At 38.3% G+C, this 19,773-nt stretch overlaps 1 protein-coding gene across 1 annotated transcript in view; it reads right to left on the bottom strand.

Moving 5' to 3' along the window:
- Nucleotides 1-256: 256 nt before the first annotated feature.
- Trmt2b (tRNA methyltransferase 2 homolog B) overlaps nucleotides 257-19,773 on the bottom strand; it is a 40,872-nt gene continuing 21,355 nt past the window's right edge. The window contains 7 exon segments of the mRNA XM_058571263.1: nucleotides 257-1,176; nucleotides 8,072-8,171; nucleotides 8,380-8,499; nucleotides 9,463-9,564; nucleotides 9,722-9,936; nucleotides 10,290-10,384; nucleotides 12,342-12,488. Of these exon segments, the coding sequence (XP_058427246.1) occupies nucleotides 1,050-1,176; nucleotides 8,072-8,171; nucleotides 8,380-8,499; nucleotides 9,463-9,564; nucleotides 9,722-9,936; nucleotides 10,290-10,384; nucleotides 12,342-12,488 (906 nt within the window). The 3' untranslated portion in view covers nucleotides 257-1,049.

The raw sequence follows: 19,773 nt of genomic DNA, 5'->3' as shown, positions 1-19,773 counted from the left end.
CCATCTCATAAAAGAAAAGAAAATAAAATATAGTAGCTTCAACATGTATTTTTCTGATAAAGAGGCTTCTCTAGAAGTATTTAGGACTCAGAATTACAAATACCAGTTGACCTGATATCATTTTTTAAATTACACAATGATTGCTAAATTACATATCCTTAGAGTATTAAAAAGTCAAAACATAATCTGTGTTGGTGGGCAACTGTTCAAGAAAAACTCCAGAATTGAAGAAATCATGAACTAGAGAATTTTGAAGTCAGTTTTCCATATATACTTTATTGTAATACATATTATAATAGCTCCAGATTCTGTAGCTTTCTGCCTTCATACTACACAGCACAATTACAGGTATTTGATCTCTTCTTTGAAAACCTCCCTTCCCTTGGGGTCTCCCCAATAATTCAATCTCCTTCTGTGGGTAAGATCTAATTGGTTGTTCCTAGAGAAAGCCATATTTTAAAGGTTATTCAACAAGCCTCAAATCCTAGAAAACCAAAGGAATGAATCTCTACTAATGATCATTTAGTCACCCTACAATCACTATAGCAGCTGGCTCTGCTTTTTTTAAAAAAGCTATGTATGTTTCAAGTTCTAACTCTTGATTATCTCATGACCTTTTAAGTCTTAAAAATATCTAGAAATAGTAAAATCTCTAAGAAAATGCACGATGCCAGGAAATGTGAAATTATTATCACCTGCTAAAAAAACTCAGTTGTCATGCTGCAAGCAGAATCAGAAGGAGGAAACAAGACTATAAACTGGTGCCAAGGGATCTATGTCAGCTGATAGGAAAAGGAAGGGAGGAGTCTAAATCCAGGGCCAAGATGTGGTGAGTGGTCAAAACTTGGCAAACATGAATAATCAGAGGAACCTAACAATTAAGGTTAAATCTGCCTCAAACAGGAGCCTACTATATTCTTCCTGTTCATGATCCAAAGACTAGTTTCCCTAGTAATGTTCTCAGAGTCTGCAGTGTAACAATATCACAAACCTGGAAGTTTCCAACATTTCAGCCTCAACAAATAACCTTCAGTGTTCTAGGAGGCTTCTTATCGAGTAAAGAGGAGCACCAGCTCGCAGTGCAGGGTATGGGGAAACAAATCCACAGGTACGGCTCGGCTCAGGACAAAAGGCTCACCTAGAAGCTTCTTAGCAGAGTTTGGAGGACAGCACAGCCTGTAAAAACAAATCATATTGATTTCTAGAAACAAAAGTACATACAAGAACACAAATGCTGAAAATGAACAGGGCACTTTGGTGCACACCTGTAATCTCAGTGGCTCTGGAGGCTGAGGCAGGACACGAGTTCAAAGCCAGCCTCAGCAACTTAGTGAGGCCCTAAGAAACTCCGAGACCCTGTCTCTAAATAAAATACAAAAAAGGGCTGGGGATGTGGCTCAGTGGTTGAATGCCCCTGAGTTCAATACCCAGTAGTAAGAAGAAAAAAAACCTGCTTAAAATGGAAGCCTTTCCTTTGTGTTCCCACACATCCCATGTTTCTCTCATATATCTAGTTCATCATATTTAATGTAATGGTTTTTCTTTTTTTTTTTAATTTTTATTTGCAGATGGACACAATGTCTTTATTTTTATGTAGTGCTGAGGACTGAACCCAGTGCCTCCTGCATGAGGGGCAAGAGCTCTACCACTGAGCTACAATTCCAACCCCAAATGTAATGTTTTTTCTTATCCATCTTTTTAAAATTATTTTAATTGTCAGTGAACCTTTATTTATTTGTGGTGCTGATAATCGAACCCAGTGCCTCACATATGTCAGGCAAATGCTCTACCACAGAGGTACGACCCCAGCCCCTTATCCATCTTCTTAACTGGAGTTCAGATGCTCCTCAACTTATGATGAGGTTTTATGTCCTGATAAACCCATAGTAAGCTGCAAATATTAAGTCAAAAGTACATTCCACAGGCTAGGTTAGAGCATATGCTTAACATGCACAAAGCCCTGGGTTCAATCCCACAGTATCAAAAAAAAAAAAAAAAGATCCTTTGGTAATCATGTGACTGGGAGATGTGGTCTGCTGCTGCTGCCCAGCATCATGGTATTGCTAGCTCAAAAAATGATGAAAATTCAAAGTGTGGTTTTCACTGAATGTGTATACCTTTCACACCATCATAAAAAAATCCAACCATCATAAGGTAAAGACCATCTGTATAATATTTCTGAGGATATAAACGAAGCAAAAACCATTTATCATTCATCTGTGTTCCCAGATGTGACAGGAGTTCAACATATATTTGGTAAATGGAATGTGAAGCCTAAGTCAGGTACTGTTCTGTATGATTTGCATACAGAAGACAATTACTAAATATTCACTGAATTATATTCACTCTATTGAAATTTTCAAAGTAGATCACTTCCCCCCCCCTTCCTCAATGGCTCATTACAGAAAATGCAGTCAGACAAAAAAGAACAAAAATTCACTTATAAACTCCAGAAGAATCATCACTCCAAACTTTTCAGTGTATACCTTACAAATTATGTGTATTTAAGTTGATTTTTAAAGATGAAGGTGCATTGTACTTAGTTCGTACTGCTTTACAACGCGCTTCTTCACACATCATGAGCACCTCTCCATTATAGGTAAAGCTACCGCACTTTTACTGGCGATATGCCATTTCACTAGATAGATGTAACAGTTTATTTATATAATTGCTTGCTACTGGAAATCTAAGCTGCCTCTAACCTTTTGCTATTTCAAAAAGTCCCTCTGTGAATATAAGTAGTTATAGCTTTGCACATAATTTTAGTTATTTAGTGGAACTGCTAAGTTGAAGAGCCTATATTTTTTTAAGGCCTTAAGACATGTACCACTAAACTGTTCTAAAAAAGGTTGTTAACAGTTTAAACCCAAGGAAAGTGGAAGAGTGTTTGTTTCCCTGGATAACACTCAAGTTTAAGCAGTACTGTTCCATTAAAATGGTGGCTCAAGCCTGTAATCCCAGCAGCTCAGGAGGTTGAAGCAGGAGGATCGCGAGCTCAAAGCCAGCCTCAGCAAAAGCGAGGTGCTAAGCAACTCAGTGAGACCCTGTCTCTAAATAAAATACAAAATAAGGCTGAGATGTGGCTCAGTGGTCAAGTATCCCCTTTCCCATCGCCAAAATAAAAAAAAAAAATCAAGTACAAGACAAAGATATTCAGTATTACATTCACAATAGAACATTTTTAATACAATAAGGAAAAAATAAGTTTTGGAAGGAACAACTTTGCAAACATTATGCTATTTGAAAGAAATCAGATGCAAAGACTCATACAATATAGGATTTGATGTGTATGAAATGCCCAGAGTAGGCAAATCTATAGAGACAGAATAGTGATTTCCTAGGACCAGAGGGTGGTGGTGGGAGGTAAGTAAATGATTTCAATAGGTATAGGGTTCATTTCTGAGATGACAAAAACATTCTGGAATTAGACTTGAGTAGCCAACTTCACGATCTAAGAACATATCAAAATTCATTGAATCATATCCTTCAACTGGGTGAATTGTATGACACATGAATTCTATATCAATAAAGCTGTTAAAATAACACACCCTAGAGATTTTCATAGAGAACATAGTCATTCGTTTTCATACTAGTATGACATTCTATTGTGTGGATAAGCACACTTGATTTAATCAGTTCTTTACTGATGGTCTTTAGTCTATTTAATCTTTTGCTGTTAAAACACTGCAATAACTTTATAGTCACTTTACATGTATGAATTTTACCTGTAGAATAAAGCCTCAGGAATGGAATTTCTGGTTCTAAGGGTATATATACTTCTGTAATTTTAATCTATATTTCTAAATTTCCCTCCAAATGGATAGTACCAATTTCCATAGGGTTAGTGCTCAATTTACCACAGTTAGTTTTTTAAATGCATGTTATCTCATATTATTGCCAACCGTGCATATCAAACTTTTATACTTTTGCCAATCTGAGATGTAAAAAGTGGTATCTCAATATACTTTTAATTTCATTTCCATTACTATGGGAGAGACATTTCATGGTTTGTAACCCATTTATAAAATGCCCTTTTCATATCCTATTTATTTTTCTGCTGCACTGTTGTTCTTTTTCTTATTGATTTCCAGGAGTCTGCTATAGACTAAGAAGTTTTTGTGATATAAACTACAAATTTTTTTTGTCTTCTGTCATTGCTTATGGAGCTTTTCATCATGTGTAAGTTACTGACTTAAGTTTTATTGAGATAGAATTCACATACAATATAGCTTACCCATTTACAATTCAGTGATTTTTAGTATATTCACAGAGTTGTGCATCCATCATCACAATCAATTTTGGATCACTTTCATTTCATTAGCCCAATATTCCATACACCTCTTAGCAATCACATACCATGTCTCCCCAGAACCCACCTTCACCCTAGGTAACCACAAATCTATTAAGTTTCATAGATTTGCCTACTGTAGACATGTCGTATAAATGGAATCATACAATATGTGGTCTTTTGTGTCTGGCTTTTGCATATATTTTTGCAATTCTTTTTCCTATTCCATGGGTTGACTTTTTTTTTTTGGGGGGGGGGTTACCAGGGATTGAACCCAGGGGCATTTAACCACTGAGCCACTTCCCCAGCCCTTTTTTAATATCTTATTTAGAGACAGGTGTCACAGAGTTGCTTAGGGCCTAAGTTGCCGAGGCTGGTTCTGAACTCAAGATCCTTTTGCCTCAACCTCCAAGCTGCTGAGATTACAGGCATGCACCACTGCAACCGGCAACTTTTTACTTTCTTGATGCTATCATTTGAAGCACAAAATTCTTTTTTATTATTTCAATACATTATTTTTGTCCTTGGGCTTTTGATGTCACATCAAAAGCTTAATCTAAGGTCACAGAGACATAAAATCATATTGGTTTTCTTCTAAGAGTTCTTTAGTTTTATGACACATTTTGAATTCATTTCTGTGTATAGTATAACAAAAGGAGAAGTTACATGTGCCTCATAATGACATTTCAGTCAACAACAGACTGCATTTTTTACAGTGGTCACATAAGCTTATTTCACTTAGTAACATCTTAGCCATCATGGTTTGTGTAAGTATACTCTATGCTTACTGGAAAAAAATCACCAAATGACTCATTTCTCAGATCATATTCCTGTAGTTAAGCAACACACAATTATATTTTTATATAGTCAGATAGAACAACCTTTTATCACATGGCTTCTGAATTCTCAGAGATGGCTTCTGCATGCCAAGATTATAATGAATGCTACGATGTCTTAGGGTGAAGTTATGGTTCTCCCCCATTTTACCATTTAAATCTTTGATTAGTTTCTGATTTATCCTGGGTTCACGGCTTTTTTTTTTTTCTTTTGCCATGGCTACATGGCTGTCGAACACCATTTATTGAATAGTTAGTTCATCTTTTCCTCCACATTTAAGATGCCACCTTCACTACACATTCAGAAATATTTTAAGCCTGGTATAGTGGCACACACCTGTAATCCCAGTGGCTTGGGTGGCTGAGGCAGGACAACCACAAATTCAAAGCAGCCTCAGCAACTTAGTGAGGCCCTGAGCTACTCAGTGAGACCCTGTCTCTAAATGAAATACAAAACAGGGCTGGGGATGTGGCTCAGTGATTGAGTGCCCCTGAGTTCAATCCCTGGTACAAAATCCACAGATTTGCCGTTTTTCTCATTTATGACTTCATGGTTTTGTTTTACCCCTTCATATTTAATTACCTTTTTGTTTTGGGCAGTACTAGAGATCAAATCCAGGGAGTGATACACCTCTGAATTACACTCTCAGCCCTTTGTAAGACTGATTCTACGTTGCCAGTCTGGCCTCAAAATTGCCATCCTCCTGCCTCAGCCTCCATAATCACCGTGATTACAGGATTATACCACTACGCCCAGCTTTATATTTTTTTCTAAGAATTTCTTATTGTTTACATGTCAAATTTAACAGATTTTTTTGTTTCATAGTTCATTAACTTATGGATTTTTTTTTTGGCAGGACTGAAGATTGAACCCAGGACTTCACACATGCCAGGCAAGCACTCTACCTACAAGTGAGCTACATTCCCAGCCAACTTAATTTTCAAGTCCACAAGCTAAAAAGGAACAATAAACCTAAAGAAAACTGAAGAGAAAGAAAAAACAATGATTAAAAAAAAAAAAACCTAATCTGGGCTAGGGATGTAGGTCAGTGGTAGGATGCTTACATAGTGTGTATGAAACCATGGGTTCAATTGCAAAAATCAAAATGGCTGACCAGGGCCAAAACTAGAATGAAGTGAGTTATAAGCATTTAAAGCAAAATTTAACAGGCCATTAAAAATCCCAGTAATCAATATAATACTATGATGCAATATTTTAGAATATCAAATTGGAAAGTTCCAGCCTACAGGCTAGTCACCTACTTTTATAAATGTTTTATTGAACTCAATACCAGGATTAGGGTAAGGCACTGAGACAAGGTTTAGCAAGTACAAGGGCATTTAAAATTAACACATAATAATTTTACATATTTATGGAATACAGTGTGATATTTCAGTGTGATATTTCATGTATATAATATGTACTGATCAAATCAGGATAGTTAAAATTTCCATCTCCTTATCATCAGTGTTTGGAGGCTTAAAGCTCCTCACTTGTAGTTATTCATAAAATATACAGTAGGTTATTGTGAACTATAGTTCCCCCACTGTGGTATAGAACACTAAAACTTACTAATTCTAATGAACTACATTTTGGTACCTGTCATCCAACCTCTCAATAATCCCCCTCATCTCACCCTCCCCAGTACTTCTACACAGTAAACAAAACAACTAGCAATGAGACAACCTACAGGATGAGAGAAAATATTTGCAAACTATTCAACCAACAAAGAATTAATATCTAGAACATATAAGGAACTCAAAAATGTAATACCTGACAAAATTAATCCCATTTAAAAAATGGGCAAATGGCCAGGTGTGGTGGTGCACACCTGAAATCCCAGAAACTCAATAGGATGAGGCAGGAGGATTTCAAGTTTGAGGTCAATCCAGCAACTTAGTGAGATCACATCTTGAAATAAAATAAAAAGGCTAGGGATATCACTCCGTGATTAAGCACCCTAGGTTTAATCCCTAACACCAAAAGGGTGAAAAAAAGGATAAATTATATGAATGGACACTTCTCAAAAGAAAAAATTCAAAATGATCAACAAAATTAGGCAAAGTTGCTCAATAACATGAGCAATGATGTAAATGGAAGTCAAAACCACAATGAAATGTCATGTCATCCCAAGTAAAATGACTACTATAAAAAAGACAAAAATTAAATGCTGATGAGAATGTGGAGAAAAAGGAACTCTAATACAGTGTTGGTGGGGATGTACATTAGTATAGCCACTAGGGAACAATTTAGAGTTTCCTCAACAAACTAAAAATAGATCTGTTATATAATTCAGCTATTCCACTTTTGGGTAAATATGACAATCATATTCAAGAAATGAAATCATCTTATCTAAGAGATAGTGGAACACCTATGTTCATTCCTATGTTATGTTAAATAAAATAAGACACAGAAAGACAAATACCACATATTTTCATGTGTAGACTCTTAAATAAAAAAAAAGGGCTGGCGATATAGCTCAGTGGTAAAGCACCTGAGTTCAAGCCCCAGTACTCAAAATAAAGAAAAATAATTAAAATATTGTATTAAAATTTTATCTCAATTACTGAAATTTGACAACCTCTTAAAACTACATACCCAAAGTTAGTGCCTGTCTTGCCCCAACCTAGACCAGGACCTTAAATGACTTTTAAAAGTGGTATAATTTTTTTTTTCTTTTAGTTTTCTTTATGCCTCTCTACATTTTCTAAATTGTGCACAGTAAGCATGGATTACTTTGATAATAAGAAAAAGTAATTTTTTTAAGGAGAGAGAGAGAATTTTTTTTATAGATGGACACAACATAATGCCTTTATTTATATATATTTTTTTAATGTGGTACTGAGAATCGAACCCGGGTCCCGCCCGTGCTAAGCGAGCGCTCTATCACTGAGCCACAATCCCAGCCCAAGAAAAAGTAATTTTTAACAAGAAGCCAAGACTCACTCAATGATGTTCCTTGTGGTTTCACCATGGGGCTTGCAGGAAACAAAAACTAGAGTGCGGATGGCCCTGCAGTTTCGAATTGCTTGAACTACCTGGTAATCTGATGGAAAAAATAACTTATTAACATAATTAACCTATCATGGTCACATTATCATGAACTCCTAACTGACAAGGACATAGGATTGGTTAGGAATAGAGGAGAAGCTGATAATTAGTACACCAAGAGCCCCCTTAGCATGGTGTGGGAATGAGGAATCAAAGCTGGGAAGATATCATAGGGAACATCCAACTAATCCATTCCTCCTTACGCAGTCCAGCGCGGGCTGGGTTCACCACAGCAACCATTAACTGCCTATCTTCCTTTGATTTGAGTAGCTGTGGCAAAATCTTCTCTGCTCTACCAGTGTAAAATTCACAGTTGGTGATGCCTGCAGAAGAGATGCCCATATGACAAAACTTGACCCCAGGAAGAGAAGGTTCAGCTTTATCAAAATGTATAGGAGCCAGGGCTCTGCCATCTTCCTTTTGATTCTAGCGTACCTATGAAAAACAATGAAAGAGATGCATTTGGACTGCTTCATTCTTTTTTTTAATATTTATTTTTTGGTTGGACACAATATTTTTATTTATTTTTATATGATGCTGAGGATCGAACCTAGGGCCTCACATGTGCTAGGCGAGCACTCTACTGCTGAGCCACAACCCTAGCCCCCTGCTTCATTTTTTCCAAAATATTTTGGAACATCTCAGTAAGCCTTTCAGCTTGAAAGACTAGTGTTATTTTACAACTTAATGACTCACATGTATGTAAGTACCTATATCAAATGAGAACCTTGACTTTTACTCAAGCATTCTTCCTGCTGGACTGGAGGATTTTGTCCAGCCTCAAGAGCTATCTGAAGGTGGGGTAGAAGGAAAAAGATAATTGTTTTCTATATAATAGTTTGGGATGATTTTATTTGACGAAAAGGTTCTGCTGCTGAAAATATAGGTTTCTTGTCATATTACATAATGATGCCTTGTGATTCTAATGTCAAGAAGTCTCTTCTGTCTCAAGTTTTATGAGGTTCCCTTCCTATCAGCTAGGCTTATTCCTTCTCTCAGGCTCTTCTGGACAAAAAAAAAAAAAAATGATACTGGGAACTTTTCCAGAAAATCATCAGGACCCAACTCCTTACTATTCCAGAATTTTGCCTTCCCTAGTTCAGGGATACAGTAGTTCGCCTTTTTCATATAACTCTTTCTATATCATGGAAACAACTGCATCTCTTTTATTCCCCAGTCCCAGAGATAGAAGCCAGTACTATGCACACAGTAGGCAAGTGTTGTACCACTGAACTATGGCCCTTCAACTGTATCTCTTAATTTCCCCCAAAATGGTAACTGTTTACCATTGAAGGCTGCAGTCCACCTGGCATCCTCTACTGCCTGCTCCACTAATTCAATCCCGAGAATCTGGGATGCATGCCGAGCCAGAGACAGGCCAATCACACCTGGAGAAATTAGAGGATAAGAGGAAGGCATTTCAGGGTTTTAAACACATTTATGCCTATACCACCTACCCTACCCACCCTAAAATGGCTCTGAATATTATGTAGACAGCATTTGGGAGCTCGCATCACACAGCTTCTTCCTTGGGCTATCACTTGCCAGTTCCACAGCAGATGTCAAGGAGGATGGTATTAGAATTCACTCCACTCAGCTCTCCCACAGTTCGATAGAGCATCTCTGCACCAGCAGTATTAACCTGGAAAAAAGCATCTGGAGAGATGCGAATCTTCAAACCCAGGAGATCTTCAAAGATATGAGGTTCCCCAAATAGGAGCTGGTAGGGGGACTGCTGATGGCTACAACAGGTCATTTTGCTAGGAAAGAAAGACAGAGCATCTTAGAATGGCAGACCATTCCATCTCTAGTGCTTGGTTGGAAGGGGATGCCCCCCATCTCAGCAAGGAGACAGAGCTTCCTTGCCATGGCTCTGAGGGCTCTGTAGGAATTCCAATCTCAAGAGATGGGGGCACATCAGATACTCTTCACTTTTACATACTGGTCTGGATTCTCAGACCTGGCTGGTATACGAAAACCAGGACCACTCAAGCCTAGATCCTCTGCTGTCAATAGCCCTGCACCAGCAATCCACAAACCCCAGCAATCCACAAACCCAGACTACAGCAAGCCATCAGGCTCCTACTTGCTTGTTTGACTGTCCCAGATATACCATTCCTGGAAGTAAAGTGAGGTCAAGTCACAGACTGTTCCAGGGCCTTTGATGAAAAATTCCTTTATGGCTTCCTTCTGAATATGGAGCTCCTCCTGTCCAGACCACAAAAATCAGGAGTCTAGGAAAAACTTACCTCTAATAAATTTTCTCTCCAAGTTCTATGTTAATTAGTCCTACAGTAGTCAGACAAGAAGATATGTCTCTCAAATCTCACTATAACACTTAACATAAAACAACATTTTATAGGAAGAAAAAACATACTATTTTCACATCTCAGTAGAAGCACTGCTTAACTTTTCAGCTTTTACCAAACCTATACAATAGAACTGGTACTTTCTTTAGTTAGAGCTTCTAATAGTTCTCTAAAGAAAGTGAGAGTTGTCTGGGTGCAGTGGCGCAGGCCTGTAATCCCAGTGGTTCAGGAGGTGGAGGCAGGAGGATTGGGAGTTCAAAGCCAGCCTCAGCCATTTACTGAGGCTCTAAGCAACTCAGTAAGACCGTGCCTCTAATAAAATGCAAAACAGGGATAGGGATGTGGCTCAGTGGTTGAATGCCCCTGAGTTCAATCCCTGGTACTTCCCACCAAAACAAAAACGAAAACAAAAAAAAAAGAAAGTGTGAGTTATTCTTGTAAAAAAGGAGCTAAACTAAGCTTCTATCCCATCATGCAATGGCAATAACTTTTCTTTTTTTTACTATTTTTTTTAGAGAGAATTTTAATATTTATTTTTTTTAGCTTTCGGCGGACACAACATCTTTGTTTGCATGTGGTGATGAGGATCGAACCCGGGCCGCACGCATACCAGGCGAGCGCGCTACCGCTTGAGCCACATCCCCAGCCCGGCAATAACTTTTCAATTCCCTTCATACTTCTCCACTTCAGAAATCCCAACCACCCACCCAAACACTACCTCAGAAGACATGAGTCCTAGAAGAAATGAAAGAAATTCACAGAGGAGAATGAGAATGAGAATGGTAGCTCCTTTTGTTTAGTTCAGAATATCTGGAAAATCCCTACATCATTACAGAGAGCCTAAGCATTAGCTTGACACACCGACATAGCTCAATAAAACATATTGGAGCCATGTGTAGTGGCGCATTCCTATAATCCCAGTGGCTCAGAAGGCTGAAGCAGGAAGATCTCATGTTCAAAGCCAGCCTCAGCAGCAAGGCCCTAAGAACTCATCCAGACCCTAACTCTCAATAAAATATTTTTAAAAGGTTGGAGATGTGACTCAGTGGTTAAACACCTCTGAATTCAAACCCCGGTACCAAAAAATAACACAAATCCATGTTGGAGTCACAGAGTTAAAACACCAGGCCAAGAATTCAAATCCTGGTTTTGCTATTAACTGACTTGTTTTAAAAAGAGAAAGAGAGAGAGAGAGAGAAAATTTTTTAGTTTTCTTTTTTTTTTTTTTTTTAGTTTTCGGTGGACACAACATCTTTATTTTATTTGTATGTGGTGCTGAGGATTGAACCCAGCGCCCCGCGCATGCCAGGTGAGCGTGCTACAGCTTGAGCCACATCCCCAGCCCTTAACTGACTCTTTAACCTTGAGTATTTCAATGCCTCCATTTGCTCATTTTTTAAAATAAGGGTGACAACATTCCTCTTTCTCCTGCCTATTCCACAAGTTGGTTGAGATGATTACCTAAATATAGGAATGCTTTAATATGGGAATATTTGAAAGCTCCAAGTGCATTACAAATTCAAATTATACTTTTATCTGGACTATAAAATTCTGAGATTCTAGTCTATAGAATTGTCTTCTTGGCTTAGTGTACCTACTATTATGAGCCAAGTTCTTATGAAAATACTTAGAAGTTATTGCATGATAATAAATTTGGCAACCTAGCCAGTCTCTGCAGCTTTATAGATTGCCAGCAGTATGTACCCTTTCCAATTTCTCCTAATTCCCAAATCCTCTCAGAAATATTTTGTGGATGTGTGATTTCTACTATCAGCCCCAAAACTTCCAAAAACCAACTGAAGCATTCATAGTAACAGTGTTACTACAGAAGTTGTCCCTTTTCCTGTGAGGCTCACCTGACTTAATTCTTGGGGATGGAAAATGATGATAGCCATTGTATGTCCTTGATTATTGGTACGAACTATAAGCTCACGCCAGTATCCACCTTCATGAAACAGAAGACAGGGTTCCATTGGAGACTGTCGAAGGAATACTTCATAGTACTAAGAAGAAAACAGTATCATTACATGGGCAAAACTGTCAAGTTCCACAGCTGATTATTCTAAGAGGTGATTTTTTGAAGCTATATTGTGCTCCCCAAGAATTCATATGTTAAAACCTTCACCCCCCAATACCTCAGAATGTGACTATATTTAAATATGGGCCTTTAAGGATGTGATTAATTTAAGATGATGCCTCTAAGAAAGCCTTAATCCAATCTGACTGGTATCCTAATAAAAGGAAATTTGGACACAAAAAAATGGCCACTTTCCTCAGAAGAAACCAAAACTACTAAGGACTCTGACCTCGGACTTGTAGCCTCTAGATAGTGAGGAAATAATTTGTTACTGAAGTCATCAACTCTGTGGTATTTCACTATGGCAGCCCTAGCAGAATAAAACAGTAGTATAAAAAAACATGAACCCTGCCCTTTGACCTTATAGAAGACACAATCCATTATATCTGAAACTGTAAGCTACACGAGGGCTTGCCTCAGTCTCGCACATAATATATGCCCAATAAATATCTTTGAAAGAATGTATGACTGAATAAACAGGAAAGGTATTCAGACATAGCATCTCAGTCCATTCTATATATAACATGGAATATAATAAGTTCCTATTTCCGGAAATTCCTCCTAACAGCAATTCCTGATGTCTAAGCTATGATTCATTCTTACTTACAACTTCCTGATATAAGTCTATCATTTCAACATCATGTAACCAGATACCAAATACACTATAGATGAATCAGATCCTCCATTTCCTCCTGGTAAAAATAAGTCAAATGTAATTCTGATTTAGTTGCTGTGATCTCAATAATCCTTAAAACCAAATTTTTCAAACAAAAGCCACTTGCTACAATACACACCATCTGATTAAGTCCTTTTATTTTCATAATGCATGAAAGCTTACCATATTTTCAAATGAACTCCATATTATAAAGGGAATGGGGAAGTTATACCAAAAAGTAGTGCAGGCTGGGGTTGTGGCTCAGCAATAGAGCACTCGCCTAGCACGTGCGAGGCCCTGAGTTTGATCCTCAGCACCACATAAAAATAATAAAATAAAGGTATTGTGTCCAACTAAAACTAAAAAATAAATGTTAAAAAAGTGCTACCTGAGAGGTTCAAATCATTTAAAGATGCTCTTAATGACCTTTGCTATAATTTCATATAAATGTAATAGATACTAATCTACACTGGACATATTCTTCAAATTTTGAGGTTGATGATTTAAAGAAAGCCTGGTTCAACAGTTGTTCACTGGCTGCATCGGAAACAATGCTTTTGGGAAGCAAAATCTAAATGTCACAGAAGTCCTGAAAGGACGATTAATTGAAAACCTGAGCTTGACCTGGAAGATAACAGTAAGAAAACCAGCTTCTTTACTGTATGACTAAAACTTTTGTTTCTTCATTGTAAAATAGAGACACACTCCTATTCTATGGGAATGCCCAAGTATTAAGACCGAATGGGGACCTAGGGTTGTGGCTAAGTGGTAGAGTGCTCGCCTAGCACAGGTGAGGCACTGGGTTCGATCCTCAGGGCCACATAAAAATAAATAATTAAAGGCATTGTGTCCACTTACAACTAAACAAAATATATAATTTTAAAAAAAGACCAAATGGGCTTTCTGGTTAAAAGGTTAAAATAACAGAACATGCCTCCTGCAAATACTACTAAAATGAAGTAAAGGAATAAGAAAAGGCCTAAATTTATTTTAGCTTATTGTTCCAACAATGCTTCCTTCTCTTTCTCCTGCAATTCTCACATTCCTGCCTTACTAATACAATATATAAGCATGCTTTTATTCTCCCACTTTAAGGAAAAAAGAAAACTTCTAGACTCCATATTCCCCACTAGTTACTGCTCCATTTCTGTTCCACTTCATAGCAAAACTCAACAAGCACAATATTCACTGCCTCCCATTCTTCTCCTTGCCTGATTGAATCAGGGTCTCATTACTCCACCAGAACAGCTCACATTAAAGTAACCAAGGACATCTTAAGTCATGAAGGAAAAAAAAAGAATGGGCCATTGGACTAACTTCTTCTATGTGGTGCTGAGGATTTGAACCTAGCGCTTCACATGTGCTAGGCAAGTACTCTACTACTGAGCCACAACCCCAGGCCCAATGGCCAATTCTTAATCCTTTATATTATTTATCAACAGCACTGAGTACAGCTGGATGAGTCATTCTTCTGTCCACTTTACTTGGCAATCAGGACACCACACTCTCCAGTTTCTTATTTCCTCATTGGCTGCTCCTTCTCAGTCTATTTTATTAGCCTTTCCTCTTCTCCTTGTCTTAAAATGGGAATGCCTAGGGCTCAGTCCCTGATCCTCTCCTTTTTTTCTATTTATTTTCACTCCCTTGATCTCTTCCCAGTTTTCTATTTTTAAGTAATACCTACATAATAAAAAAACTTCTAGATTTCTCTCCCTGGAATCCTAGATTAATATAATCGTGTACCACATAATGACATTTCTACCAACAATGGTGGTCTTATAAGATTAGAATACAGCCAAAAAATTCTTGTCACCTAGTGATACCATAGAAGTCACCACTGCACTGTCATAGCAATGCATTACTCACATTCGTGGAGATACTGGTATAAACAAACCTACTACACCGCCAGTCATATAAAAGTATGTCACTTACAGTTATGTATAGTACATAATTTACTGTAAAACAAACTACACTAGCAGCAGCCTCACATATTTCATGTTCATGATGTCTCTTGATTGCATTATTTTCTCTCGTGCTTGATTTACTCTTATTTTATTCATCATGGCCCCAAGAACAATAGACTATACCATATAGCTATGCCATATAGCCAAGATGTGTAGTAGGCTATACCATGCAGGTTTTTGTAAGTATAATCTATGATGTTCAAACAACAAAATAAACTATCAATGCGTTGCTCAAAACATACTCCTGCTATTAAGTGATGCAGGACTATATATCCAACCATCGACTTAACAGCCACTCAGACGTCTAATAGGCATCTTAAATGCAACATGTCCAAAAGTGAACTACCTCTGCTTCTACTGCTGGCCTATATCCTCTCACCTAGAATACTGCTACAGCCTCCTAACTGATCTTCCTGCTTGAATATTCCCGCTCGAATAATCCATTTTGAACATCACAACCTGAGTGACAGTTGTTAAAAATCTGATCATACATAACAATCACCCTCACCAAAAAACTCCAGAGGCTGGGGTTGGGGCTCAGTGGAAGCACACTTGCCCAACACGTATGAGGCACTGGGTTCAATTCTTAGCACTGCATATAAATAAATAAAATAAAGTTATAAACAACAACTAAAAATATTTAAAAAAAAAGAAAAAACTCCAATGGGGCCAGGCACAGTAGAATACTCCTGTAATCCCAGAGGCTCAGGAAGCTGAGACAGGAGGATGGCGAGTTTAAAGCCAGCCTCAGCAACTTAGTGAGGCCCTAAGCAACTCAGTGAGACCCTGTCTCTAAATAAAATACAAAAAAGGGCTGGGGATATGGCTCAGTGGCTGAGTGCCCTCAAGTTCAATCCCCTGCACCCCCTCCAAAAAAAAATCTCTAATGGGAAGCTGGGCACAGTAGTGCATGCCTGTAATCCCAGAGGCTCAGGAGATTAAAGCAGGAGTATCACAAGTTCAAAGTTAGACTTAACAGCTTAGCAAGAACCTAAACAACTTAGTGAGACCCTGTCTCTAAATAAAATACAAAAACGGTCCAAGAATGTGACTCAGTAGTTAAGTATCACTGTGTTCAATCCCTGGTACAAAAAAACAAGTCTCCAAATGGGGCCCTGTGACAGTGGCACACACCTGTAATCCCAGCAGGTCAGGAGGCTTAGGCTGGAGGATCACATGTTCACAGGAAGCCTCAGCAACTTAGTGAAGGACTAAGCACCTTACCGAGAACTTGTTTCAAAATAAGAAACAGCCAGATGCGCTGGCGCATGCCTGTAATCCAATGGCTCAGGACGCTGAGGCAGGAGGATCACAAGTTCACAGCCAGCCTCAGTAACTCAGTGAGGCCCTAAGCAACTCAGTGAGACCATATCTCTAAATAAAACATAAAAAAAGGGCCTGGGGATGTAACTCAGTGGTTAAGTGCCCCTGGCTTCAATCCCTAGTACCAAAAAACAAACAAAAAACCCTCTAATTGGTCCTCATTTCATTCAGAGCAGCGAAAGTTCCTCCAATGACCCCTGAGACACTGCATGATCTGGCCTCTGCCAACTCTCACCTCATCTCCTGCTATAAGTTTGTTCTTCCTAACATTCCTGAGCCTACTTTCAGGTCCTCCAGGAAGCCAAGAAAGTTACAGTCCCATCTTAGATCCTTTGCAACATCTGTTCTTTTTGCATAGAATGCTCTTCAATCAGACTTCTGCATGGCTAATATGCTCATTTTCTTTAAATTTTTATTCCTGGATTTCTCAACCTTAGCAATACTGACATTTGGGGAAGATAATTCTTTGCTATAGGAGGCTTCCTCATGCATTGTACAGACACTTAATGGTATCCCTGGTCTCTACCTACCAGATACTAATAGCAGGACTCAACCATTCTCCAGTGATATCAACCAAAAATGGCTTCAGATATTGCCAAATATCTCCTGAGAGGCAAAAATGCCCTCAGTTGAGAATCACTGTTTTATTTAAACACCATTTTCTTAGGGATAGGGATGTAGTTCAATGGTAGAATGCTTGCTTAGCATGTTGCTTAGCATGTGTTAGGCCCTGGGTTTGATCCCCATTATCACACACACAAAAATAGTACTTTTTCCTGTAGTCTAACTTAACCCTATTTAAAATTATATCCCACACTTCTCCCAAACCCCAGAACTTATTCTCTTCTTTACTCTGCTATTTCCCCTTGGCACTTACCACCTCCTTCCAATATACTATAAAATTTACTTATTTTTTTATTGTTGTTTTGTTTTTTGTGGTACCAGGGATTGAACCAAGAGGCACTTAACCACTGAGCCACATCCCCAGCCCTATTTTGTATTTTATTTAGAGACGGGGTCTCAGTGAGTTGCTTAGCACCTTGCTAAATTGCTGAGGCTGGCTTTGAACTTGCAATCCTCCTGCCTCAGCCTCCTGTGCCAATAGGATTACAGGCATACTCCACCATACCCAGCTGTTATGTTTATTTTTAAAAATCTCTTTCCTCAACTAGAATTTAAGTCCCACAAAGGAAGAAATATTTTTGTCATTACTTATCCTACATGTTTAGAATAGTGCCTAGCACTTGTAAGGACACAACAGTGCTTACTGAATGAATAAATGAAAGAAAGAACAAAGATAATGGGACAAGGGCTGGGGATGTGGCTCAAGTGGTAGCGCGCTCGCCTGGCATGCGTGTGGCCCAGGTTCGATCCTCAACACCACATACAAACAAAGATGTTGTGTCCGCTGAAAACTAAAAAAATAAATATTAAAATTCTCTCTCTCTCTCCCTCTCTCTTAAAAAAAAAAGAAAGAAAAGTTAATTCTATAAAAAAAAGATAATGGGACAAAAGACAACAGAAATGTCAATAAAGTCTAAGAAAATGGAAAGCAGATCAGAGTGACAGTGACTTAGAAAGGTGAAGGAAGTTACATATGGAGTACAACAGGGAAGGACATGACAAGATGTAGGTTTATCAGCTCCAAATGACCCAAGAAAGGCTCACATTTGAAGATGCAATATAGCAGAGGAGGAGGAGATGGGGTAAGGTGCATGGCTAAGGTGCAGTTAATAATCTGGACACAAAACTGGAAAACATCCTCATCCTATCAAGAGCTTCCATATTCCTCTATCAGAGAACTAGAGACTATTTCCACAGGAGAAAATGAACCTTCAACTGCTTTGAACCTGGTAATACCAGGCAGACACAGTGGGTGATACAGAGATAGAAGCAGGAATAATCAGTGTACGTCTGCATTATTAAGGGAAAGACCCTTTGTCCTCTTTCTACATGTAACTGCAATAGTCACATAGGAGATTTAGAGCTGATTCTCAGGAGACTGGTAGCCCCATAATTCAAATGTCAAGAGATAGAAACAAGCAGGGCGAGGGCTGGGGGGGTGTAGCTCAGCAGTAGAGCACTTGTATAGCATGCACAAGGCCCTCGATTCAATTCCCAGCACCAACAAAATAAAATTAAGTTAAAAATCTTATTTACTATCATATATACCTAATTAGAATAAATAAATTTTTTAAAAATCCTATTTAGCTGAGCACAGTGGTGCACACCTGTAATCCCAGTGGCTAAGCAAGCTGAGGTAGAAGGATCACCAGTTCAAAAGCCAGCCCCAGCAACTCAGCAAGGTCCTAAAAAATGTAATGAGGCCCTGTCTCAAAATAAAAATTAAGAAGGGCTGGGAATATAGCTCAGTTGGTAGAATGCTTGCCTCATATACACAAAGCCCTGGGTTCAATCCCCAGCATCACCAAAATAAATAAATAAATAAAAATGGCTGGGGATGTGGTTCAAGTGGTTGAGCATCCTTAGGTTCAATCTTCAATCAATATATATATATATATATATAATCAGAACATCTAACAATCACCAGAAATAAACACAAGTATAAGTAAACCCACCCAAACTGAACAGCCAGTCCAGTCCATTGTTTAAGGACTCACTCTTAAATACGAAAAGCCAGGCCAAGTATCACCTGTTATTTTGATTAAAGCCTCCATGATGCAAGACATGCCCAAGACAATAATGAGGAAAAAAAACCCTGAAGGAAACAGACAAGTTGGAGAACAGAAAAAAGCACCACATAAATGAAATAATAAGAGAAATATTTTGAAAAGTAAGGGTAGTAGAAATTCAATAAAAGTGTGGGCTTTTTTAAAATTTTTTTTTAAGGGGTTGGGGATGTGGCTCAAGTAGTAGCACGCTCGCCTAGAATGCTGAGGTGCTGGGTTCAATTCTCAGCACCACATAAAAATAAAATAAAGATATTGTGTCCACCTAAAAATTAAAAAATAAAAAATATTTTAAAAATTTATATTTTTTTAGTTGTTGATGGACCTTTATTTATTTGTATGTGGTGCTGAGAATCAAACCCCATGACTCATGCATGCTAGGCAAGCATGCTACCACTGAGTCACAACCCCAGCCCCACAAAGTGTGGGTTTTAAGTAAAGACATTTTCACAAAAAAGGAAGACACAAAGAGAAAATAGGAGAAAGGGGCCAGGCACGGTGGTACACACCTGAAATCCTAGCGGTTCGGGAGCTGTCACAAGAGGATCACGAGTTCAAAGCCAGCCTCAGCAATTTAGC

Source organism: Marmota monax, unplaced genomic scaffold (genome assembly GCF_021218885.2).
Source record: "Marmota monax isolate L192 unplaced genomic scaffold, Marmota_monax_Labrador192_F-V1.1 WCK01_AAM20220418_F8-fsc00206, whole genome shotgun sequence".
NCBI classification, from domain to species: domain Eukaryota; kingdom Metazoa; phylum Chordata; class Mammalia; order Rodentia; family Sciuridae; genus Marmota; species Marmota monax.
Note: the sequence above shows the minus strand (reverse complement) of the source record. Positions and strands in the feature narration are given on the sequence as shown.